The 21,080-nt window shown below is 52.7% G+C and overlaps 1 protein-coding gene across 2 annotated transcripts in view; it reads right to left on the bottom strand.

The window, feature by feature from the left end:
• Nucleotides 1-21,080, bottom strand: part of SSBP3 (single stranded DNA binding protein 3) — a 157,665-nt gene that overhangs the window by 17,279 nt on the left and 119,306 nt on the right. Inside the window, exons 6-9 of one of the 2 annotated variants that reach the window (XM_064493554.1) lie at nt 9,243-9,323; nt 8,282-8,341; nt 4,378-4,444; nt 4,197-4,273 (exon numbers count right to left, since the gene is read on the bottom strand). In XM_064493554.1, coding sequence (XP_064349624.1) covers nt 4,197-4,273; nt 4,378-4,444; nt 8,282-8,341; nt 9,243-9,323 — 285 coding nt within the window. The remainder of the gene's footprint in view (nt 1-4,196; nt 4,274-4,377; nt 4,445-8,281; nt 8,342-9,242; nt 9,324-21,080) is intronic. The other variant, XM_064493555.1, reaches the window with a different exon arrangement.

Raw genomic sequence — 21,080 nt, 5'->3', positions numbered from 1 at the left:
ACACAATTAAGTGGGTCTATTGCCTCCTTTTCAGCACTGGCCATTTCACCAGAACAGAGTAATACCCACCTCAGGCACTGAGGGTTCCTTTGTGACTCTGAAAAGAACTGCTGGATCCTTTGTGACATTGAGGCTAAAATGCAACACAACCTCAAAAACTACGATGTCACTCCATTCAGTTTTGAAATCAAGTAGCCCCAAGACCACACTGCAACTATTCTTTGTTCAGAAAGTTCCAGAGTGGGCCCACTATTAGCAATCTTATTCCCCACTTATTTGCAATAACAGGCGGAAGGTTCCTACCACTGTGTCTTGTCTCAGCACAGCACTGAGCACGCAGTTGTGCTTACTGAAGACTGCCTGAAGGGGCTTGGTCACCTTTCCTAATGGCCCAGGCACAGTAGGGACAGGGCTCCCCCTGAGCCCAGGTTCTAGGGAGGGGATGGGATCCGTGGAACACCCTACAGTGCCTGGTGCTGAGGTCTGTGTCTCACAGCCACTGTTTTTTGCAGCCCCACCGTGAGCCCTATGAGGTCATCACCCAGTCACCTATCTTGCAGATGCAGGACGGGAGGCCAAATGTGGCTGAGCCGTGGCCAGAACAGTTTCCCAGCACTCTAAGCTCATCCTTCTCCTGTCCACTGGGAGTGACCAGGGCAGCACCCTCAGTGGACAGAGAGAAAGAGCTGGGGGTGGGGGGTAGGGGGAGCCTGAAGGTCCAAAACTTCTAGGCTCTGCAATGCCTACTCCCTGGCTGACCCCAGAACCTGTGATCCATCCCACACCCCAATCCTGCTCAGGCCCAGGCTCACTCAAGGCAAGGCCTTTCTGCCCCCAGTGAGGGGCTGATGCAGGCATCTGGACTGCTCTGAAGATCTGGCTCTGCAATTTAATACTGCACCCTACCCAGAGGGGTATAGGTGGCATGGGAAAAGCACTTTAGGAATGAACCAAAAACACTAATTACAAAAACCCCTACGTTCACTGCAGCATTTTCCACAATAGCCAAGATATGGGAATAACCTAAGTGTCCATCAATAGATGAATGGATGAAGAAAATGTGGTGTACGTGTACACACACACACACATACAGGAATATTGCTCAGCCATAAAAAAGAAGGAATCATGTTGTTTGTGACAAGATGAATGGGCCTTGAGGGTATTCTGCTAAGTGAAATAAGTGAAATAAAGACGGACAAATACTGTGTAATTTTCACCCATATGTGGAACCTAAAGAATTAAACAAATGAACAAACCTAAGAAAACAGAAACAGTTACAGAGAACAAACAGGTGGTTGCCAAAGGGGAGGAGGTTGGGAGAAGAGAGAAACAGGTGAAGAGATCAAGAGGTAGAAACTTCCATTTGCAAAATAAATGAGTCACAGGTATGAAACGTACAGTGCGGGGAACACAGTCAATAACTATGTAATATCTTTGGTGACACATCATAACAACTAGACGTACTGTGGTGATCATTTTGAAATGTACAGAAATATCCAATCACTGTGTTGTGTAACAGAAACTAACATACTGTCGTAGGTCAATTATACTTCAAAAACAAACTCATGGAAAAAGAGATCAGATTTGTGGTTACCAGAGGTGGCCAGGGGGGAGAGGGGTGCAGGGGGCTGGAGGATTAGAGGAAAGCAGTCAAAAGGTAAACTTCCAATCACAAGATGAGTAAGTACTAGGGACATAACGTACAGCGTGATAAATATGATTAACACTGCTGTGTGTTGAATACGAAAGCTGTTAAAGAGAGTAAATCCTAAGAGTTCTCATCACAGGGAAAAAAAATTTTTCTATTTCACTAATTTTGTATCTGTATGAGAGGATGTAAGCTCACTAAAACTTACTTGGGTAATCATTTCAGTATGTTTGTAAGTCAAACCATTATGCTGTACACCCTAAACTTACAAAGTGTTGTATGTCAATTATATCTCAATAAAACTGGGTTGGGGGGGGCAGGAGAGATGCTTTCAGAGCCCTTGAGGCTGACAGGGGTGGGGATGGCCAGCTGGCCTCACCCCCAGGCTAGCCTCTCCTGCCTCTCAGGGCTTGTGAGAGAGCTCCACCCTTGTGCCTACTGGGGAGGCCACACTCGGCCCAGGAGGCCCTTTCCCACAAGATCTCAGCCTTCAGGACTCCCACGTCTTTAAAATGTGCCACGAGGGTGTGCCAGACTGCTGGTCAGGGACATGGACATGACTCGACTCCTGCTAAGCCAGAAGGAAGTCCTAAACTTCTGGAACACACTGCTCTCAGTCCGTCTGATAATATCCATTCCCAGCTTCTGGAACCTCAGTATTACTACAGGCTTAACAAGCTGTTAATGGCCTTTGCCAGAAAAAAGAAACTTGAAGCAATCACCAAACCCAAGCAGCTCGAGTCCTGAACATTGATTTTAAGCCCCCGAGTTGGAAAACACAAACTGCTTACTAAGAGGCCACTCTGTGCCAAGCATCAGCCAAGAACTCAAGCCTCCTCCTTTCAGCAACCCTGGCAGATACTGGTCTTCTTCCCATGTTACAGATGAAGCTGCTAAGTCTCTAAGAATCCAGAGGGGTGGGTGGTGAAGTCTTCCATCATCCTGTATCTCCCAGACTCCCCAGGGCATTCTGGAAGCCCAAGGCCACCACTGATTTCTACTCTAAGAGTATCTCTAGTGTGCAGCCGAGGAATCTGAAAGTTTCTGACTCAGGAAAGGGAACAGTGCTTTCAGCCCCTGTTGTCCCTCCCCCAGGTTCCTGCAGAGGTCAGCTCAAGCCAGCCGCCTGGCAGGAAGGGGCCACTCCAGTGGCTTAAAAGGAGCTGGTGAAAACACAAGCTTTGGGGGATTTGAGGAAAGAAAAGAAAACAAGAAAACTGGAGCTGCAATTGCTGTGGGCTTGCTTCCTTTTAGGATTATGGGGCCAACAAAAGACAAGGACCTCCCTAAAATCTTTCAACACCACAGATGTTGCAGCCATCACCGAGAAGAAAGCAGTGGGCTGGGTGTGCTGTAAACATAATTCCGACAGAGCGGAGGACTGTGGGGTGTGGGCAGACACCTCTTCCTACAAAAGGGAAGCATGCCTGTGTGAGCAGGGCACTGCTCCACCCCCCGGGAACCGGAAACCTGTGCAGGGCCCAGAGAATCCTAACACCCTCAAGCAGGGGTGGGAGAGACAAGCAGGCTTCCAGGCGGGGCAGAAAAGAAGGGAAGGAACACCCTGGAACAAAATCCTCCCACTCTCACTGTGAAATGTCCCTCTCCGTATTCAGACTTCTGGCTTCTTCTAGACAGTCAGGTTCTAGAGAATTCCCAAGGAGAGCAGAGCATGGCAAACTCGCCACAGCTACTGCAGGACACGGAGCCAAGTTCACACACTCAGAAGAGTGGCAGCCAACTGCGAGAAGGTTCGGGAACAGGAGCGGCCTGTCAGACCCGTGCCCAGTGGTCTGGCGGGACTCGGGACCTGTGGGGTACAGAGCTGGGTCGCAAGGAGCCAGCACTGTGTTGGAATTGTAACGAGGGAGACAGAGCACTTCAGAGAGTTTCTCCCAGAGGCTCTCCTGAACTGTCCGTTTTGGCAGTGGAGCCCCTCTGGTCAGAAGAAATCTTAGGCAGAAGCCTGGTACACGAAAACGGCAAATGCCAGGCCGCCTCTTGGCTGGGGTGGTACCACTGAGAATCACCTCTCACCGGACAGGTGGGGTCACCGGGGCTTACTGGGGCCCACAGAGGTCAAAGTGATTTGTCCAAGGTCAGACAAACAGTAAGTTGCAGACAGAATAGTGTAATATCCTGCCTTTGGGTCACAACAAACTGACCAATAAGCCAACTCAAGTCACCCCCACCACCCAGGTGGGAGGAAGCTTTGGGGACTAATATCACTGCTCGGGCACTCAGACCCCTGCCTTCCAAATTCCTCAAATCCTCCCCACGGAAGGCTCCCAGATGCCCCTCTTCCCCAGCTCCTTGGGTGTGTGTGGGGGTCCCCTCGACTCTGCCTGCTGCGGGGCTGCTCCTGGCTGTGTGTGGGGCCATCCATGGGCAGAAAGGGCAGCTACAGCCATGGTCATGCCTTCTCCCCTCACTTCTGCGAGCTGCACAATGAGGAAAGACTGACAGACTTGGAAAGAGGAGAGAAAGCGGGTGCACACTGATGGCCAGGGAGACAGACAGACAGACAGGCAGGCAGGCAGTCAGTTACCTGTGGGCCGGGCCCCATGGGCCCCATGCCTCGGGGAGGGTTCATTCTCTGCATTGATCCTCCCATGTTGGGATGCCCTGCATGAGAGAGGGGTGAGTGGCAGGAGGCGGAGGCAAACAGTAGGGGAGGAGGAGCCCTCCCCAACATCCCCCGCCCTGGCAGCCCGCCCTGCCCTCTCCACCTTGTTGTCGCGTGGGGTCCATGGAATTGGGCAACAGTGGCTGTGTCCCAGGAACTCCTCCCGGAGGCTGAAAGAGACGTAAGACATGAGCTGAGTGGCTGCTTCCTGGAGCTGGGGGATAGAAGGGGATGCACCTGCCTGCCCAGCTCCCCATCTGACCATTTAGGGTCACTTTGGGCTTCCCCAGAGACCACTCTCGTTGCCTGTTGGCTGGGGGGACCGAGGGAGTGGCTTGGCAATCAGCCCCAGCTGGCGTGGGTCAGCATGGGTGCTTCACCAGAGGAGAGGAACCATCGCCCAGCACTGCTGTCTCCATGGGTCTGAGTACCTGCCGGAGCCATTGCGGCAGAACAGGAGGAACACTCAGGACCCGATTCCCTGTCTTCTTCCACCATGTGAAATGCCACCTTCTGACAGGGGTGAAGGAGAAGGCCTCTAGGAGAGGGTGAGCAGGACACTGAATGAGAACCTGCCCCCTAAAGCCTGATACAAGTGTGCACGCTGGTGGGATTACTACAGAGAAGGTGAGGACTGGGTGCCAGGGGTTTCCAGCGTGAATGTTTGGCATACCCACTATGAAAACCCATTAAAAGTGATTTGTTTGAGACTGAAGTTATTTCAGCTGCAATATGAAAAGAGAAAAGTACAGCTAGGGGCCGGGGGGATATTTGATTCTAGAACCCCATGCCTCAGGACTACGCACTGGCCCCTGGCTTGGAGAGGAAAGCCTTCCTGAAAGCTTGGCACCTGTGACAGGGACCCCCACCCTAACGCTGCCGAGGGGCCCCCAGCCCTGACTGTGCTGTGGGGATGGCTGAGTGGGGAGCTACTGACCCGACAGTGAACCCCAAATCACTTCTGGAATGAGGGGGTGAGAAATGGGGCGCAAGTTCTCACTGTCAGCATCAGACTGGTGTTTGTGTATGGGGTCGGGGTGCTCGCGGGAGGGCCGCATAAGCCTGCGGTACTTGCTGTCCATGAAGCTGCATTTGGCATCTGCTGTTTCCCTCTGCCTGGGGCTGCTAAGAGCCCTGGGTCTCAGCTGCTTTGATTTCTTGATTTCTCCCAGCTCTGCACCCACCCCCGAGTTCCCAAGTTCTGAATCACTTGGCTGGTTTGCGTCTTCCCATTTTGGGGTTTGGGTTATTTCTCGAGCCTGGTGACAGGACTGAGACGACACAAGAAGACCTGCCACTGTGGCTGTCTGGTTTGGGGGCTCCCGGGATTTGAGATGCCAGGAGACTCCCCAGGTCTTGGAAGTCCCCCATCTAACTCTGCTGGAGCAGCCATGGGGGTCGGGAACTGCTTCCTCTCCAGGTAGCCCAGTGTTGACCACCAGTTCTGGCCGGAAGCTCCCCCTTGGGTTCCCCTAACCCTGCTGTGTATCAGGACTCAGGAGAGTAGGGCTGCCCAGAGATCCAGAAAGGGCCTGGGAGTACTTCCCTCCTTCTGTCATTGGGGTGATGCTGAGATGAGGCAGTCTGGGCCTCCTCCGCCAGGGAAGGAAGGTGTACAATGACCAAGGTAAAAGGGTCCACACTGAGAAGGCTGAAGCCCTCAGGTGTGAGACAGAAGAAAAATAAAGGCTCAAATATGGGACTGCAAACACATGCCATGCACACACCCTCGGGGCCTGCTGGGGACAGAGATACTCTGGAGCTGTCTCATGGGCTCCTGGAAGTAGGCCAGAGCCTCGCCTCCAGCACCGTGGGGCAGGCGCAGGAAGTGTCTGCCCAGGGAACAGACAAATCCCAGCAGCATCTGCACGGTCACTCAGCTGCCTGCCCAAGTCCGCAAGCTGGGCGGGGCAGAGGCTCCACTGGGACGTGATGTGAGGGCTGCCTGACAACCCGGGCTTCCAGCCCTCCTCTAAGCCCTGCTGAAGCCCATGTTCACCGCCTGTCCATCCACCCTTCCTTGGAACACAGCAGTGCTCTCTGTACAAGGCTCCAAACCTCTAGACAGGGAGGCAGGTGGGAGGATGGCCTTGCAAGACTTTAAGGCCAGGTCAACGACCCTTAGCTCCTTGTCCCCCCAAGTGCCCTTCTCATCGCCCTAACCCAGGAGGTGACGTGAGCCTGAGCTGCTTCTGCTTCTTCCTCCTGCCATGGGGAGGGCTGAGCTAACTCAAGAGGCAGAGAGGTTTCTGTTGGACCAATAGACCAAGTCAATTCCCAGGAAAAGGGCACATCCCCTCCTTGGGGGACAAAAATTTCTTGAGTTCACAAAAAATACTGGAAATCGCTGTAGATTTCCAATGGAAGGTGGGGGGTGGGCCAATTGATTTGTAATGCAAGGTACAGATGACAGATTTATTCTCCATTTGCTCTCTTGGGCACTTGCTCATGCTTAATTGATAAATAGTAACATACACGTTTCCTCTCATGTCCCTTAATTGCTGGAGGAAGGGCCACAATTATGATAAGCATCTGTTCTCTCCCTGGGGCAGAGGCCAGTGGGGGCCAAGGAGAGCCCTGGATGGGCAGGAGGGAAAGCCGCTGCCGGGGTCCACACACGTGATGGCAGAGGAGGCCCACTTGGCAGCCCGTTAAAAACAGGCAGGGGCAGCACTTTTACAACCATGAAAGCTAACTGAACAGGGTGAGATGGAGAGGAAACAGCACTGGGCCGGGAGCTGGAGACTGACTCAAGCTCAGCTCCAATCATTGGGAGACTTGGGGAAGTCACCACTCCACTCTGACCCTCTGTTTCCTCATCTGTGATAAATCCTAGGGTTGCTCTTTGCTCAAAAAGCTGGGTCTCTAATTCTTGTCCCCAAATGTTTCCTTCATGTCAAAGAAATAGGAAAGAAAAGACTTCTGGAGGAAAAAAAAATCTTTTTTTAACTATTTTAAAACCAGTCCTCCGGTTATGAATGGCTCTCTAAAGTCCCTGTATCGTCTCACTCGGGGGCTTTCTTGCAGAGCCTTGAGAATGGAAGAAATCACATTCAGGTAACGCCAATCTAGCTGGTGACTTAACTCCCAGCTTCAAAGGCAACAAGGGCTGGATGCGCTGGCGTTGCTGTCAGATTTTTTGAAGGGTTTCTGCAAGGTCACTCTAAAAATTATGTATACAAAAATATTTGGGTATGAAAAGAAATTTCCCTGACGTTTCTCTAAAGTTTCTTTTACAAGTCTGTTTATCCTCAAAAGAAGATACTCATCTTTACCTCTGCAGCTCCCCTCCCGCCCATGGATGTGCTGAACCAGGGAGGGCAGCTAGGGGCCGATTTCTCCAGACCACCTAGGATTGCCCCCCACACAATGGGCCAGCATAAGGCACACAACCCCCAGGCTGAAAAGCACTCCCTGTCAGCAGACCACTTTTCTAATTACATAAACAAATCCTTTCTTGTTTTGAGTTGGGTCTGCAACACTGGCAGACAGTGCTTAAAAACTCACAAATGTCCTTCTCGCTGCATCCGGGCCCCTGATCTAAGCATTCCTATGGGCCATTTCTCCCTTTAACAGCAGGATTATATTTACCAGCCTTGGCAATTCTCAAAAGCTTCCAGGAAAAAAAAAAATGCACGTTGTCAATTAACTTCATTAAGGAGGAAGACCCTTTTCCAAGAAGGGACTGGAAGGGAGGGGCTGGGGCATTACCACCTTCTCTAGAATAGCGGAAACCCTGTATTCCCACCCTGCTGCTTCTGCTGTTGCCCTCTGAGCTCCAGAACTGCCCAAAGCCCAAGAGGAGAGGCAGGTGAAATACTGGGAGGGGCTGCACAGGGCACCAAGCAGACACAGGGCCCTCTCTGGGGACCTGCTTATAAGCTGCCTCCCATGTGAAATTTGTCCCTTCACCTCCCAATCCTTCTCCCATATTTTGATTTGAGTCAAAATCCAGCTGGGGTCAAGGGTGGCCGAGTGAGGGGAGAGAACATGAAAAGGTACAGTACCTGGTTTCCCATTCTGATCGGGGGCCGGGGGCCGCCTGCGTATCGCGGTGACATAAAAGGCTGCAATTACAGGGCATTAGTTCAATGACAGCCTGCAGTACTGCCCAGTGACAAACACAAACGCGCTCCACTTCACAAAGTCCAGTTTTGTTACAACTAGTGATCTTTTAAACTCTCTTCCTCCCAGCGGCCTCTTCCCTCCGGGGAAGGGAGTGATAGATGCATACAACGAATGTGATTCCCACAACTGTTGGCGGAGATGCCGGGCAATCTAGGTGGGGACTTGGTGCCGGGCAGCGGCTGGGATTTGGTACAGGTCACAAAGGGGAGCTACATCAATGTAGGTCAAAGGGGGAGACCCCTGCTCCTGGTAAGGGCAGGTGAAGAATCAGAAAGGGACTCATACAGAAAATTTCCAAGTGTGCAGACAAAGCTGGACACGAGCTCACACACGCGCACACACACGGAAACTGCCGACAAAAGGGGTGGGGGAGGGGAGCCAGGGTTTGGGGGTGGGGAAGAGGGTACACAATGAAAACAGTGAGGGGACAGCGGGCGCCCTAACGTAATGCAGGGGAATGGGGAAGTAAGCTTTCTCAGCAGCAAGAATGCACAAAGAAAAGGCCAGGGATGCAGCTTCGGTTACAAACAATGGTTAACCAAACTCAAAAACCAAACCAAAAGTGAGAGAGGAAAAAACAAAAACGCAAAGGCCGCTGGCAAGGTCACAGAAATAGTTTTCCTTTTCTTTCGGTTTCATATCCAAGGGGTGTGTGATGTCCAAGGAATGAAGGCTATCTTTAGGAGAAAAAAGATGTATTTGGGGGGGGGGATCTCCTTGGTCAATAAAGCCTCAAAGCCAATGGCTAGAGCACATTTTGATTTTTGTTTTTCCTCTGCTGGCTCTGTCCTCCTGGTGCCCCACGCCCCCCGGCGGGCGGGCGAGCCACAGTGCGTTTACCTGACTGTGGGGTCCCATCATGCTGCTGGGATTGTGAGGTGGAGGCTGTGCGTGCGGCGAGGGCTGTGACCCCGGAGGACCCTGTGAGGCCAGACAGTAGAGGCAGGTTATAGATCACAGCACATGGAGAAGCGCAGGAGAAGCTTAAAAGAACAAAAATTAAACCAAAACAAAGGGTGGGCGGCGGGCGTGCGGGCGGCGGGCTCAGGTTGGCAGGGAGGTGCGAGCTGCTGCTTGGGTCGCCGGCTCAACGGTGTACAATGGAGGGGGGCGGGAGGGAGAGAAGCTGATAAACACATTCACAGGGGATTTACAGGCACGACAAATAAAATCAAGCTCCTTTGTAGAAGCACGCAGGAGCAGGCCGGCACAGTCTGCCATCGCAGCAGAGTTTGCCATGTTAAATACACTGGTTGAGCCAGGCTCAGGGCACGCAGTGATCACAGAAACCGGAGCCACCCTGCAGGGCGGCCAGGCACCACTTCTGGGGATGCAGGAGCCGGGAGACCTGCCTTCGAGGAGTGCTGGGTCTAGGCGGATGAACACAGGTCATGGGCCAGGACCTGGCAAGGACCCAGTGACCAGTCTACATTGAGGAGGGGCCCTGATGGATGAACAGGAACATACAGGAAGAGCAAGGTGGTTCCAGACTGAACACATGGGTAATGAGAGGAGATGGTCACTGAGCCCCAACTCAGCAAAGTTCATTAATACACCTTCACTCGAAATCGGCCTATGAATGGGGGGTTGGTTCTCATTCCTATTTCTACCGATGAGGAAACTGAGACTCAAGGGATGAGGGCACTTGGCCACACAACTGGAAGATGGCAGGGCCAGGAGGAGAATTCTGATGGGCCCAAGGCTCACCCTAAACCATGCAGCCCAGGAGCAGAGGGACAGGGCTGGAGGCCCCTGATGGCTGGATGGGTAGGGGCGGTGCTGGGCTCTCCACTTCAGCCAGTGGCGAGCCACCCTGTCCCAAGCTGACTCCTGAAGCCCTTGACTCCCCACACAAGAAATGGGAGGATGAATCCACTTAAAACATGGGGCTGGTCAGACCATGGGCTGCCAATCCATTAGTGGGTGGTGAAATCAATTTAGTGGGTTGCAAACACTATTTTTAAAAACCCAGAACAGAATAAAAATAAAACAGAAAAATAAAAGACAGCTTTCTGTTTCAAGGCAAATATTTTGCATTAATCTCTACTTCATTTATAAATACGTGTGTGTGTACTGGGTCACTGTGTCAAATATATTTTCTACTGTGGGTCACAGTCAAAAGCATGAAAATCCCATTTCAAAAGCACTCTGCTGCCCACTGGGGACAACTGGAGTGGGGCCCTGGTGCTGGTGATGAGGAGCCCGCCCTAATTCACTCTTTCCACCTGGGATTGTGCTGCTACCCCTGGAAGCAGAGAAAAAATTCAAAACAAGCATGGAGGACGAGTGTGCTTACATGACTTCTTTGAGATAGCCAAGCAGGATGTTCTTCCAGTCTCTCCCTCGAAGCCAGGCTGCGCAGCCTTCTGCCTGCTCAGGAAGCACAGCCCAGAGCCGGGAGCAGGCAGGAGGGTGGGCAGCAGCCGGCGGGCACAGAGATAGGGAGAGGTGTGCAGAGAAAGGCGAGGGGACAGGCCTTGAGTTTCTCAGCCAAGCGAGGGGCTGCACACTTCCGGAAAGCCCCGTGGAGCAGATGTTCCCCTACCTGCCACGCTACTAATTTCAACAAGTGTGTGTCTTTCTAGCGGCTGCCAGCAACGGCATGGTTTGTTACCATGAGCAATTTTCTTAATTAACAGACATTAATTAGCCATTTAGCAATTTTGCAAGCATTTGTTTAGCGGCTTTCCTAAACATGAATACCACTGTGATAATGGCACTGATTAGAGGGTCCCCTAATTAACAGTACAGGGAAGGAAAATTGAAATCACATAAATTAAAAAGAGAGGGGAAGTTAATGAAGGCGGGGCATACTTGCACCTGCAAGTCTTTTGTACCATGAAACTTGGGTGCAATGTAAACAAAATAAGATAATTTGAAGCCAACCTCTAAAAAAAGGAAAATGAAAAGAACGGAGGAAGAGAGTTCAAGGGTGAAGTCCAGTCTCCAAGAGGGGGCAAAAGGCCTCCTGTCGGGTCCTCCGCTCTTGGCAGGAAGGAGCACCTACTCCCTCCTAATCCTTCGCTGCCCTCCCTAGTAATGTGCATCGTCAGGGCGAGCAGCCTGGCTCGGGCAGGTCCCTCACACCAGTGCACCCTGTCAGCCAGAGGAGGTTAGGAGCGGCTGACTTGCTGACTGATCAGGGGAAAAGGAAGTAAAAACACCCACGGGGGCCTGAGTCAACAGCAGTCTTTGCGAAGGGCCAACACTCAAACTCAAGTCTTCCATTCCAAGCTGCCTCTCGGCCCTGCATTGCAGCTGCCTCAACCCCAAGGTTCACAGGGCAGGGATGGTGTGTGCACTTCACCTCTGTGCCTCCCTCAGAAGCTCCCTGCCGGACTCTGGTGACTGGGCCCTGATGAGTGGACATAGTACAAGGTGGCCTCAATGCAGCTGCCTCAAGACAAACGAGGAGTAATGAGGGAATGCAGCTGGTCAGAGAGACCCCAGCCCAGTCCCAGCAACTTCCTCGTCCTGCGGGGAGCTGTGGGGCGTGGGCTGGTAAGTCTAGAGAGGAGGCAGCAGCTCTGAAGTCTCCCCTCTGACTTGGAGCCGGGGTCACTGAGGACATGGGAACTCTGGCCCAGGTGAGCCAGTCATCCCAAGAGAAAAATCTGCCGCAAGCTGGATACAGGCAAAGGTACAGACAGCTGAGCATTTACCTTCCCAGGGCACCAAGCTCCTCTCCCAGGCCCACTCAGCTGCCCAGGCTCTGCTTATGTGTCTCCTAGCACGACCCCAGCACCACCGGGAACTCTACAGGCCAGAGGCTTTTCCTTCACAGAGCCAGGAGCCCACCTTTCCCCATGGGTCACCACATCCTCCCAAACCGCCGTCCTCTGTGTGTCTGCTGTCTCCACTCAGCCTGGAACTCTGTGTCACTATTTGTGTCTGAGTTCTGTCCCTGAGACTGGATGCAGCAGAGAGGGAGGGCCCTGTACACTTGGTTCATTCTTAGGAGCAGAGAATGGGGCTCCACATCAAGGAAATGTTTGCTTCTGTAAAGATGACAACAGACCTGCTGCCCATCCCCATGAGGAGGAATGGCATCTACCATCCTATGCTTCATTACACCACAAAAAAGTGCTCTTCTCTTTCCAGTCTGCACTCTCAACAACAGACTTACAGGTAGGCTTAGAAAAGACAAGACCTTTAGTCTTTTCAACTCGTTACCCACATGAGCAAAAGGCTATGTGGGAGGCAGACCAAAAAAATGGATCCTGTTTTAAGATTTTGACCTTTGTTGGGATGCTGGCTTTGCTTTTCTCTTCCCCAAACTCTGAACAGATCTGGCTGGCACATGGAAGATGGAGAGGGCAGGAGTCTTAAAGCTGATAACACTGGTGAGTGTACCCACACCAGACAACAGCCCCCGCACACCCTGGTGGGGCCTTCCTGGCTTCTACTTGCTGAAAGCTTTGGAAGAACCCACAATAGGTCCATCTGGAAGCCTGCTTAGCCAGGATGAGCCTCTGGATCCAGGTCCATTTAGACTGTCTCCCCGCAACGGGCCTTGGAGGCTTTCCACCCTAGGTGCTGCCCCATCAACCCTCCCGACATGCCACAGAGGAGGCAGATGTGGGCAGACATCTGAGGTGCACAGAATATTAGGCTGAACCAGGCTGGAGTTCCCATTAGACGCTTGGGGAGAACCACACCTGCCTGGCATCAACTGTTGGTGGCCCTCACAGATCCTCAGTTCTTCCAACGTCCTTCATTTATAAGGGAGAAGAGAAGCCCAGGACAGAGGGGTGACTTGTCCAAGGCCACAGAGAACTAGCTGATGGCTGAACCACACCTCCTAACTCCAGCTCAGGGCTCTCTTTATGATCTCATATCCCCATCCATCGTAGACAAAAAAATAGGAGTTGGAAAGAACTAGGTTCAAATCCTGATTCTGCCACTGACTGCACTTCTCTCTCACCAGCGAAATGGGAACAATTACAGTAATGATAATGAAGCCGCACGTGCCACACGGTGCAGGTGGCCTTCACCTGCATTAGCGCACATCACCCTCAACTCCTCATGGGAGAAGCTATTAACTGCTTCATTTTATAGCCAAGAAACTGAGGCTCAGCAAGGTAAAGGCACTTGCCTAAGATGACGAAGCTACTAAGTGGTGGGTCCAAGCCCCCAAGTCTTGATTCTAGAGCCAGGGGGTCTTGGCTGGCCCACCATTCTGTAAGCCCACAAACAGCACTCCTGGAGGCTGGAGGATCTGTGGGTGCATCCAGCCACTCAGCCACATATATATCCTGGGTGCTGACCTCACACGTATCTGGTCAGCCCATGTGGGGGTCAGGGGAGCCGCAGAAGTGCATTAGATTCATCTTGGCCCCAGAAGCTCCCAGGCTAGCCAGGCAGAAGGATGAGGACACAGTGACAAACAGGCTGGCATGTCAGTGTAAACTGCCATGGGCTCCAGAGAAGGCGAGAGGTAAACCAAGGCCCAGGGTGGCCACAGGATGGGAGCCGACAGGGGGCTGCGATGAGAGCAGGGGTCACCTGATGGGTCAGAACTCTTCCCTTCGTCCGTGCTGCCCCCATGAGATGAGGGCCAGGAGACCTGCACCTAGGGGACACCCCAACTTGGGAAATCCCACCATGAATCTGGGAAACGAAGCAGGAGACCTGCCCACTTCCTGTCTGGGCCTCGTTCTGCCCCGGGCTGCCCCTTAATGGACTTGCCATTCTGCCTCAGACATTCCCGAGATCTCTGACCCCGCTCTTCCTTATTCTTTTTCCTGCCTTGATAGCATTGGGTGGTGTTATATCCAGCAGCCTCCAAGAGCCACGTAGGCAGGGCCCTGGGAGGCCCTGCTGTGGGTGTGATGGAGGCAAACGCCAGCCCATTCCACTGAAACTCTGGGCCCTGGTGGTTTAGTGGAAGAGCCTTTGCCATCACTGACGTGGTGGGGAGCACAGTGTTCCCACAGCACAACAGATCTGAGGTCTCTGCAGAAAAGCATCTCAGAACTGTCGACAGGACCCACCTATGGTGATGTTGTGGTTAAGTCCCTGCACTTCCCCTAGAGCCACCTGAGAGACACATCTGTGCCTGATGGGGAAAGCTTCGACATTACACGGACCTGGCATCCATCCCAGTCCCTTCAGGACATGCTGTGAGTCCAATTTCCCATGAGGAAAACAAGGGATATTCTACAAGTATTGCAGGGAGGTGGTACAGCTGACAGTTGCTAGGCAAAGGTCCCCAGTCTCGTGCTCCATAGCCACTCACTGCCCATTCACAGGGAAAGCAGGAGCTAGACCTACCCTGCAGGATCACCCGCCTCAGCCTACTGAAAGCCCACACGTCCTTCGTGAAGCATGAGCAATTCTACCCAGCCAGGTGCTCTCCAAACGTAAGGCATCCTCTTTGGACATCCTGCTTTATCTGTGGGTGCCGCGTGGGCTCCTCCAGGGCAGTGACACGGTCCCCACATGGATGTCCAGGGCAGGGCCAAAGCAGGGTGGTGAAGCTCAGCCAGCAGGCGGACCCCAAGCCATGGTCAGCCAGTCCTGGGTGGGTACATCTAACACCTTTGGTTTCAAGGAACCAGGACAAAGAAACATTAATAACAACATGGTGTTCAAGTTGGTCCTCTAAGTGAAAGACTCTTGGGAGTAAGGAAGGACAGTGCCTTAAAATTAAAAAAAAAAAAAAATCTATATTTGGGGGGGAAGAAAGGAATAACAGCTATGTGCTAAGTTTAATATTTCCAAAACTCACTGCTCCTTCACCAAATGCCACCCTACGCTCCCCAAAGCTGCCTTCAGCCTGCCTAGAAATCAGACTCTCAGAGAAACAGAGCTGAGTCCCAGGTTTTCTGGGTGCAGAGGTGGGCCTGGGAGAGCATGAACAAGGACCAGCTGTGCACTTGGCTGTAAAAGCCCACGGCACCAGGGCTGGAGCCCTGCCTGGTATTGCCAGGCCTGGGGAGGCTCGTCTGTAAGGCAGCGAGGAGTCCAGATTACATGCTCCTTATAGGAGAGCCTGAGAGTGCTCTGTGAACGGCTGAATGCTCCGTCACTACCATCTTGGCCAAATCTGCCTTTAGTAAGAAGGCCTTTGGGGTAAGGGGACTTGAAGTTTTGGGTTGCTAAGAGACAAAATGTTCCACACACCCTCCCAGCCCACCCGACTCCTGGGGACACTGGCCACTGGTCTGGCAAAGCTGCAGGGGTGAGTTTCATCGACTGGCAGCAGGAGATGGACGACTTGCATTACTGGCGGCCTGTGTAATCCGCCTGTTGGGCGTGTCACTGTAATTGAGTGAATATAAAATTACATTAATTATACACATGGTAACAGGCATGCGACAGACAATCCAATTTGCTCCTTGGACACGAATGCTGACGGAAAACGCCGTAAGCCCATTCTGGGGAGAGGGCCAAGGTGTGCCCGCGTGCCACTGACACCCCACATCCATCAACGCTGTCTGCCTCCACCCACAGCTCCCTGTGGCAGGAGGCTGACCACCTAGGGGGATGAGGGAAGGAGGCAGAGCTTTAAACTCCCCCTCCCTTTGACATGCAGCTCATCGCAGAAAAAGTTACTTCTTCACTTTGACCCCGGGAGCGAACTTGGCAGTGGCTTGGACAGTTGCCTTTCTCTCCTGCCTCTGTCTGTCCCCTCCAGGAGAGGCATCCTTCAGTGCGCAAATGTGAGCAGTACAGGCTGGAGGTGGAGCTGAAATTACCAACTCGGTCAGGGGTAGAGCGGACTGAGCTGGGCCACACCCAACAGTGGAGCTAGCGCCAGGGCAGCCCGGCCCCGAGAGCCCACGTCAGGGGCTGCCAGCTGCCTAGGAGAGGAGCCCTCAGCCATCATGACCCTCGTGGGCACCAGACAAGATAGGTGGGTCTGGCAAGTGGCATGGAGGAAGTAGGACAGTATGCAATGTGTCCTCCTTGGGGTCACCTCTGGGTAACGGCAGGAATCCTGACAGCCACCAGGGCCCACTCTATGCAAAGGTCAGTGAAAGACTCACTGACTTCCATGTGAACAAAGGCCCCAGCTGACCTCCCCTCGCCTCTCCGAGGAGCCAGGACAGTGCTGGGCAGGCAGTGAGGGCAAGAGGTCCTCACACTTGCAAATTTGGCTTCCCCGGACAGGCTGCCAAGACACCCGCAGGAGGCGCCCAGAGAATGTTTTACTCAAGAGGTCCCAAGGAGACAGAGATGCAGAATAAGCAGGCGACAGGTTTCCAAAACAAAGAGAGGAAACATGGCAAATGAAAGTACAGGCAGCATCCAAAACCTAATGCAGCGCCTCCCACCCCACGCTGCCCCCAGCCCCACATGCAGACGGGGAGGCTGAGCCCCAGGGACATGGGCTCACCCGTCCCAGGTCAAGGCTTGGCACCCTGCACCACCCCTGGAGTGGAGGCTGGGGTCAGCCGCTACACGAGGACCCCCAGCACACGGCCACCATCCCAAGCTCCAGGAAAAGTTGGCCAACTATGGCTCAGGGCCAAATCTGGCCTGTCACCTGTTTTTGCAAATAAAGTTTTATCAGAACACAGCCACGCTCATTTGTGCACCATCCACGGCTGCTTTCATGCTATATTGGCAGGGTCGAGTAGTTGTGACAGAGACCAGATGGCCCACAAGCCTGAACTATTTACTATCTGGCCCTTCACAGAAAGTTTGCTGCCCCTTGAGCTTAGTAATGGTTTTCAAGAGTGAAGAGGGGGAAAACTGGGGTCTTCTTAAATTCTCAAGGAAAAACAAAACAGTGCTGTATCTACTTTGATTTTAACCTTGCATCAAATAAGATAAATGAAGCAAAAATTAACCCCATTTTACAAAGGAAGACTGAAGTCTTCTACAGTATTATTTATCAGAGCCAGGATTTTTCCCACTGAGGACAAACAGGGGTCAGCAAACCTGAGTCCTGGTTCCCCTACCAACATGCCATGTGACCAATCCTGGAGCCCCAGTTTTCTGGGCCACCGGTCTTAAACAAAATGATCTTTCATTATTATAATACAATAACCAGCACTCATGTCCAGCTGGCCAGTCTCAGAGTATCTCCTTGCGAACTATCTTCCCCAGTTTTATTCCTGCCACAACGCTGGGGAACGCACTCCTTCCTCCCTTGCCAGCACAAAATATTCTGGGGACTTGATTCCAACCCTGAGTTCGTATATCAGGTTCGTGCTGTTTGACCCTCTCCTATGCAGTGAACTCAGAGGACTTCTCTAGGGCTCCTCCTGAGAGGAAAGGGCTCTACCTTAAATGGGTGCACTTGGGTGGGGTAGGGGTTAGGAGAGGCGACTTTGCCTTCAGCCACTAAATGCTTAGGGCCTCCCTGATGAAGATTCTTTGTATGTGCCTGTGTCCACAGAAATCAGGACTCTTTTCAGGGACACAGGAAAAAGCATTAACACCCAAAACGTATGGGCAGAACGCACATCCACCTGGTAGTGCAACCCAGCCGCTAGGCCCACCAACCTAGGCCAAGTATGTGCTAAGTGCAGGAGACACACATGTAAGCAGTATTCTAGCCCCTGGGGAAGTCCCAGGCTGTGTGCAGAAACCAAGATGTAACTACCACAGCTGCACTCCAGAGGCAGGTGCCAGGTGCACTCAGGAGCGAGGGGGCAGTGATTACAGAACAATCATGTTTAGCAGGCAGGACGTGGAAGGATGAACAGGCATCCTCCGGCAGAGCAGAAATGGAAGGGGCTTCTGCGCATCTGTGTGGCAGAGGCAGGAGTGGGCATGGTGCTCGGAGGGCCTTATGCACAAGACGGTGACCCTGAGGCTGGGATCTCCGGGCTGAGGAGTGGGGTCATCAACCTTTGGGAGCTCATGCAAGGGAGTTGCAAACAGATCTATGTCTTGGGAATCATTCCAAAGATGCTTCTATGCCCTCCCTTAAGTTAGAAACGAAGACTTGTGGCCGCTGGAAAACAGTGCATTCATAGCTGCCCGGATGCTAATTCCCATCTCTTGCTGACTACACGTGGAGTACATCCCTGCTCTCCCACTAAGCCCCACTCCAGCCCTGAACAGCCAGCCCTCTTTCACGCTGGAAAGGAGATGGGAATCCAATGACCCGGGTGAGGGTTTCTGATACCCAGCCTCAGCCGTGGGGGTTTCTAACCAGCATCCAGATAGGACACCCTCTCCCTCCCCTACGTCTCCTCATTGCAGTAGAGACTAGCTCTGCGGGTAAGCGGGAGAGACACATCCAAGATCCAGAACCACACCAATCCCTTGGAACACAGGGACGACACCTACCTTGCCAAGAGAATCAAATGCCCCTTCCCCCAACTAAAGATTGCCTTTTGCTCTGAAAATGGATACTGCGGCAAAGAAGCATCCTGTTCCTGCCCGCCAGCCTCCACATCACCCCTCGCCAACGTTCAGGCTCTGCTGTTAATCACAGCAGCACAGAGAAGGTGAGGTGCATGTTAAAAAGGCACTGCCTGGTCCACCCAGAGAATTCCTGCTCTACTTTAAGCTCTCCAGGCACATGTGCTCACACAGCCTTCCTGCCCTACCCCTTTACATCCCCCAAGTAAAGATACAGCGTATCAACTAGGAAGGGGAGATGCAGGGCTGTGGAAGCTACAGATCAGAAAGCCAGAATTCACCCCCAATTGTCCACCGAGCAGAGGACGGCTGAGGAGGGAACAGGAAAGTTGGCGAAGATTCCCCCTTTAGTTTTGAGGCTTCCTGGGTGACTGGGTGGTTTCTCGTGCCTCTTCCTTCCTGAGAAGTCTAGGGAATGGCCCAAGATCTCATCTTCCTTCCTCCACTAAGAAGCAATAGGATGGGGTGAGGGAAAGGAGGAGAACACTGAGGAGAAATGGGTTTTGGAAACCTGCTCACAGTCACCCAGGCAGTGAGGTTCGAAACCTGGTGCATCTCGGCGGAAACACCACAGGCACTCACGTGTGGGTGCTGCTGGAAGAGCCCCAGGTTTGTGAGCCAGGAGCATGGTCTGCAGTCCCCTCTCAAGCTCCCTACCTCGTCTGTAAAACAGGCCGCCCCGCCTCCCCCACAGAGAGCCGCAGACACCAGGAGTCAAGTACTTAGTTCAGTGCCAGGGGCCAGCCCTCACCACAGGGCAGCTGCTGATACAGAAAGCTGTGCTCAGGATCCCCCCCCCATCATGGAATCCTTCAGGGAGCCCCCCTTTCTCAGACTAGGCCTTCCTATTACCCCACTGCCAGGGAGTGCCCCCCATCACGTGTAACCCATCCTAATCTGAGCTAGTCTCAGGCTGGACATGTGACCCTCACCCAGAGGCCCTCACAAACCCCACCTGAAGCTGGGTGTGCTTCAGCAAACTCCACAGAAGCCATCTGGCCCTCAAAGCTGTCCATTAATTCTTCTGCCCCCAAAGGGCAGGGCCTGGGTTTCTGCACCTCCCATGTCCACTCCTTCTAATGTTGCTGCATTTTACAGATGGGCAGACTGAGGCCCAGGAAGGTAAAGGCACTGCCCCAGAACAGACCGCAAGACTTCACAAACTCTTAGACCCTTTCCACAACTCCAGAGGAAATTTCTCAGGGTCAGACTGTAATTAATCCAAGGAAGAAGCACTAAATCAGATCCACATTTTGGGTATATCTTTTTTGACCTTGAGGCAAGGACGGAACAAGACTTTGTCAAAGTCTTCTTGAATAAAAATGACCTGCGACTGAAGAGCCTTTGAGAAGGGGAGGGGAGAATTCTGCAGTCTGCAGAAGAGCCATGCAGACTTGCTGGAGGGGCAGGGCTGGGTCTGAGAGGAAAGGTCCTGGTCCCAGGGATCAACAGCTGGTCCAACAACAGGATGAGGGTAGCAGGGGCTAGATTACAAAGAGCTCTGAGTGTCTCACCAAGAGCCTGGACTTTATTCTTTTAATGAAGGGACACCATTGGTAGGAAGACCACTTGGTAGAGGGGATAAGCCACCCAACTGCCCTGCTGTGAGCCCAGGCTGGAGTCCACCTGCCCGCACCAGCAATCAGTAACAGCTGGGGCCAGGGTGGCCTTGTCTCCCAGTCCTGGGTGGAGAGCTACCCCTCCTGGATGTGCACTGAAGGAACAGATGTCTTGACGCCAGCCCCTGGAAAGGAGCCATTGTGCAGATATCGGATCTGCCTTTCATTTCAAACACATTCTCAAACTCAGAGCTGGTGAAGCAGGTGGAGCTGTTCCTGTTTTACAGGTGGGGAAACCAAAACTCCAGTGATACCCAGGTGAGACTCACTAGTGGCAGAACTCACGAATATGGTCGGCCCTCTGTATCTGCAGATACGGAGGCAGACTACACGTGGCCATTTTATATAAGGAACTCGAGCATCCATGGATTTTGGTATCTGTGAGGGGTCCTGGAACCAAACCCCCATGGATATCGAGGGACCACAATATAGGCAAAGGTCCAGTCCCCTGGGTGGGAGAGCTAACACTAACTCTCAATACAGTGAGCTCATACTGATGAGCCTGGCAGAACAGAGTCAGAGGCTTCTGGACAACCTGCTTCCTGGCCTCCACCTCCCTCGTCAGCTCCTGTCAGTGGACCAGGGAACAAAGTGGCAGGGCCCAAGAGGGTAGCCAGGTGAGCAGGATTAAGTGACGCAAGACGTTTAAGGGCCAAATAAAACCTGGTGCTTAGCATGTCAGTCTAACTGAAGGGTTAAGCACTAAAAAGCCAATCAATCTTGAGACTACTGAGAA

The sequence above is a fragment of the Camelus dromedarius genome, chromosome 14 (assembly GCF_036321535.1).
Source record: "Camelus dromedarius isolate mCamDro1 chromosome 14, mCamDro1.pat, whole genome shotgun sequence".
In the NCBI taxonomy this organism is placed as follows: domain Eukaryota; kingdom Metazoa; phylum Chordata; class Mammalia; order Artiodactyla; family Camelidae; genus Camelus; species Camelus dromedarius.
The sequence above is the reverse complement of the archived record's forward strand: the minus strand, read 5'-3'. Positions and strand labels throughout refer to the sequence as shown.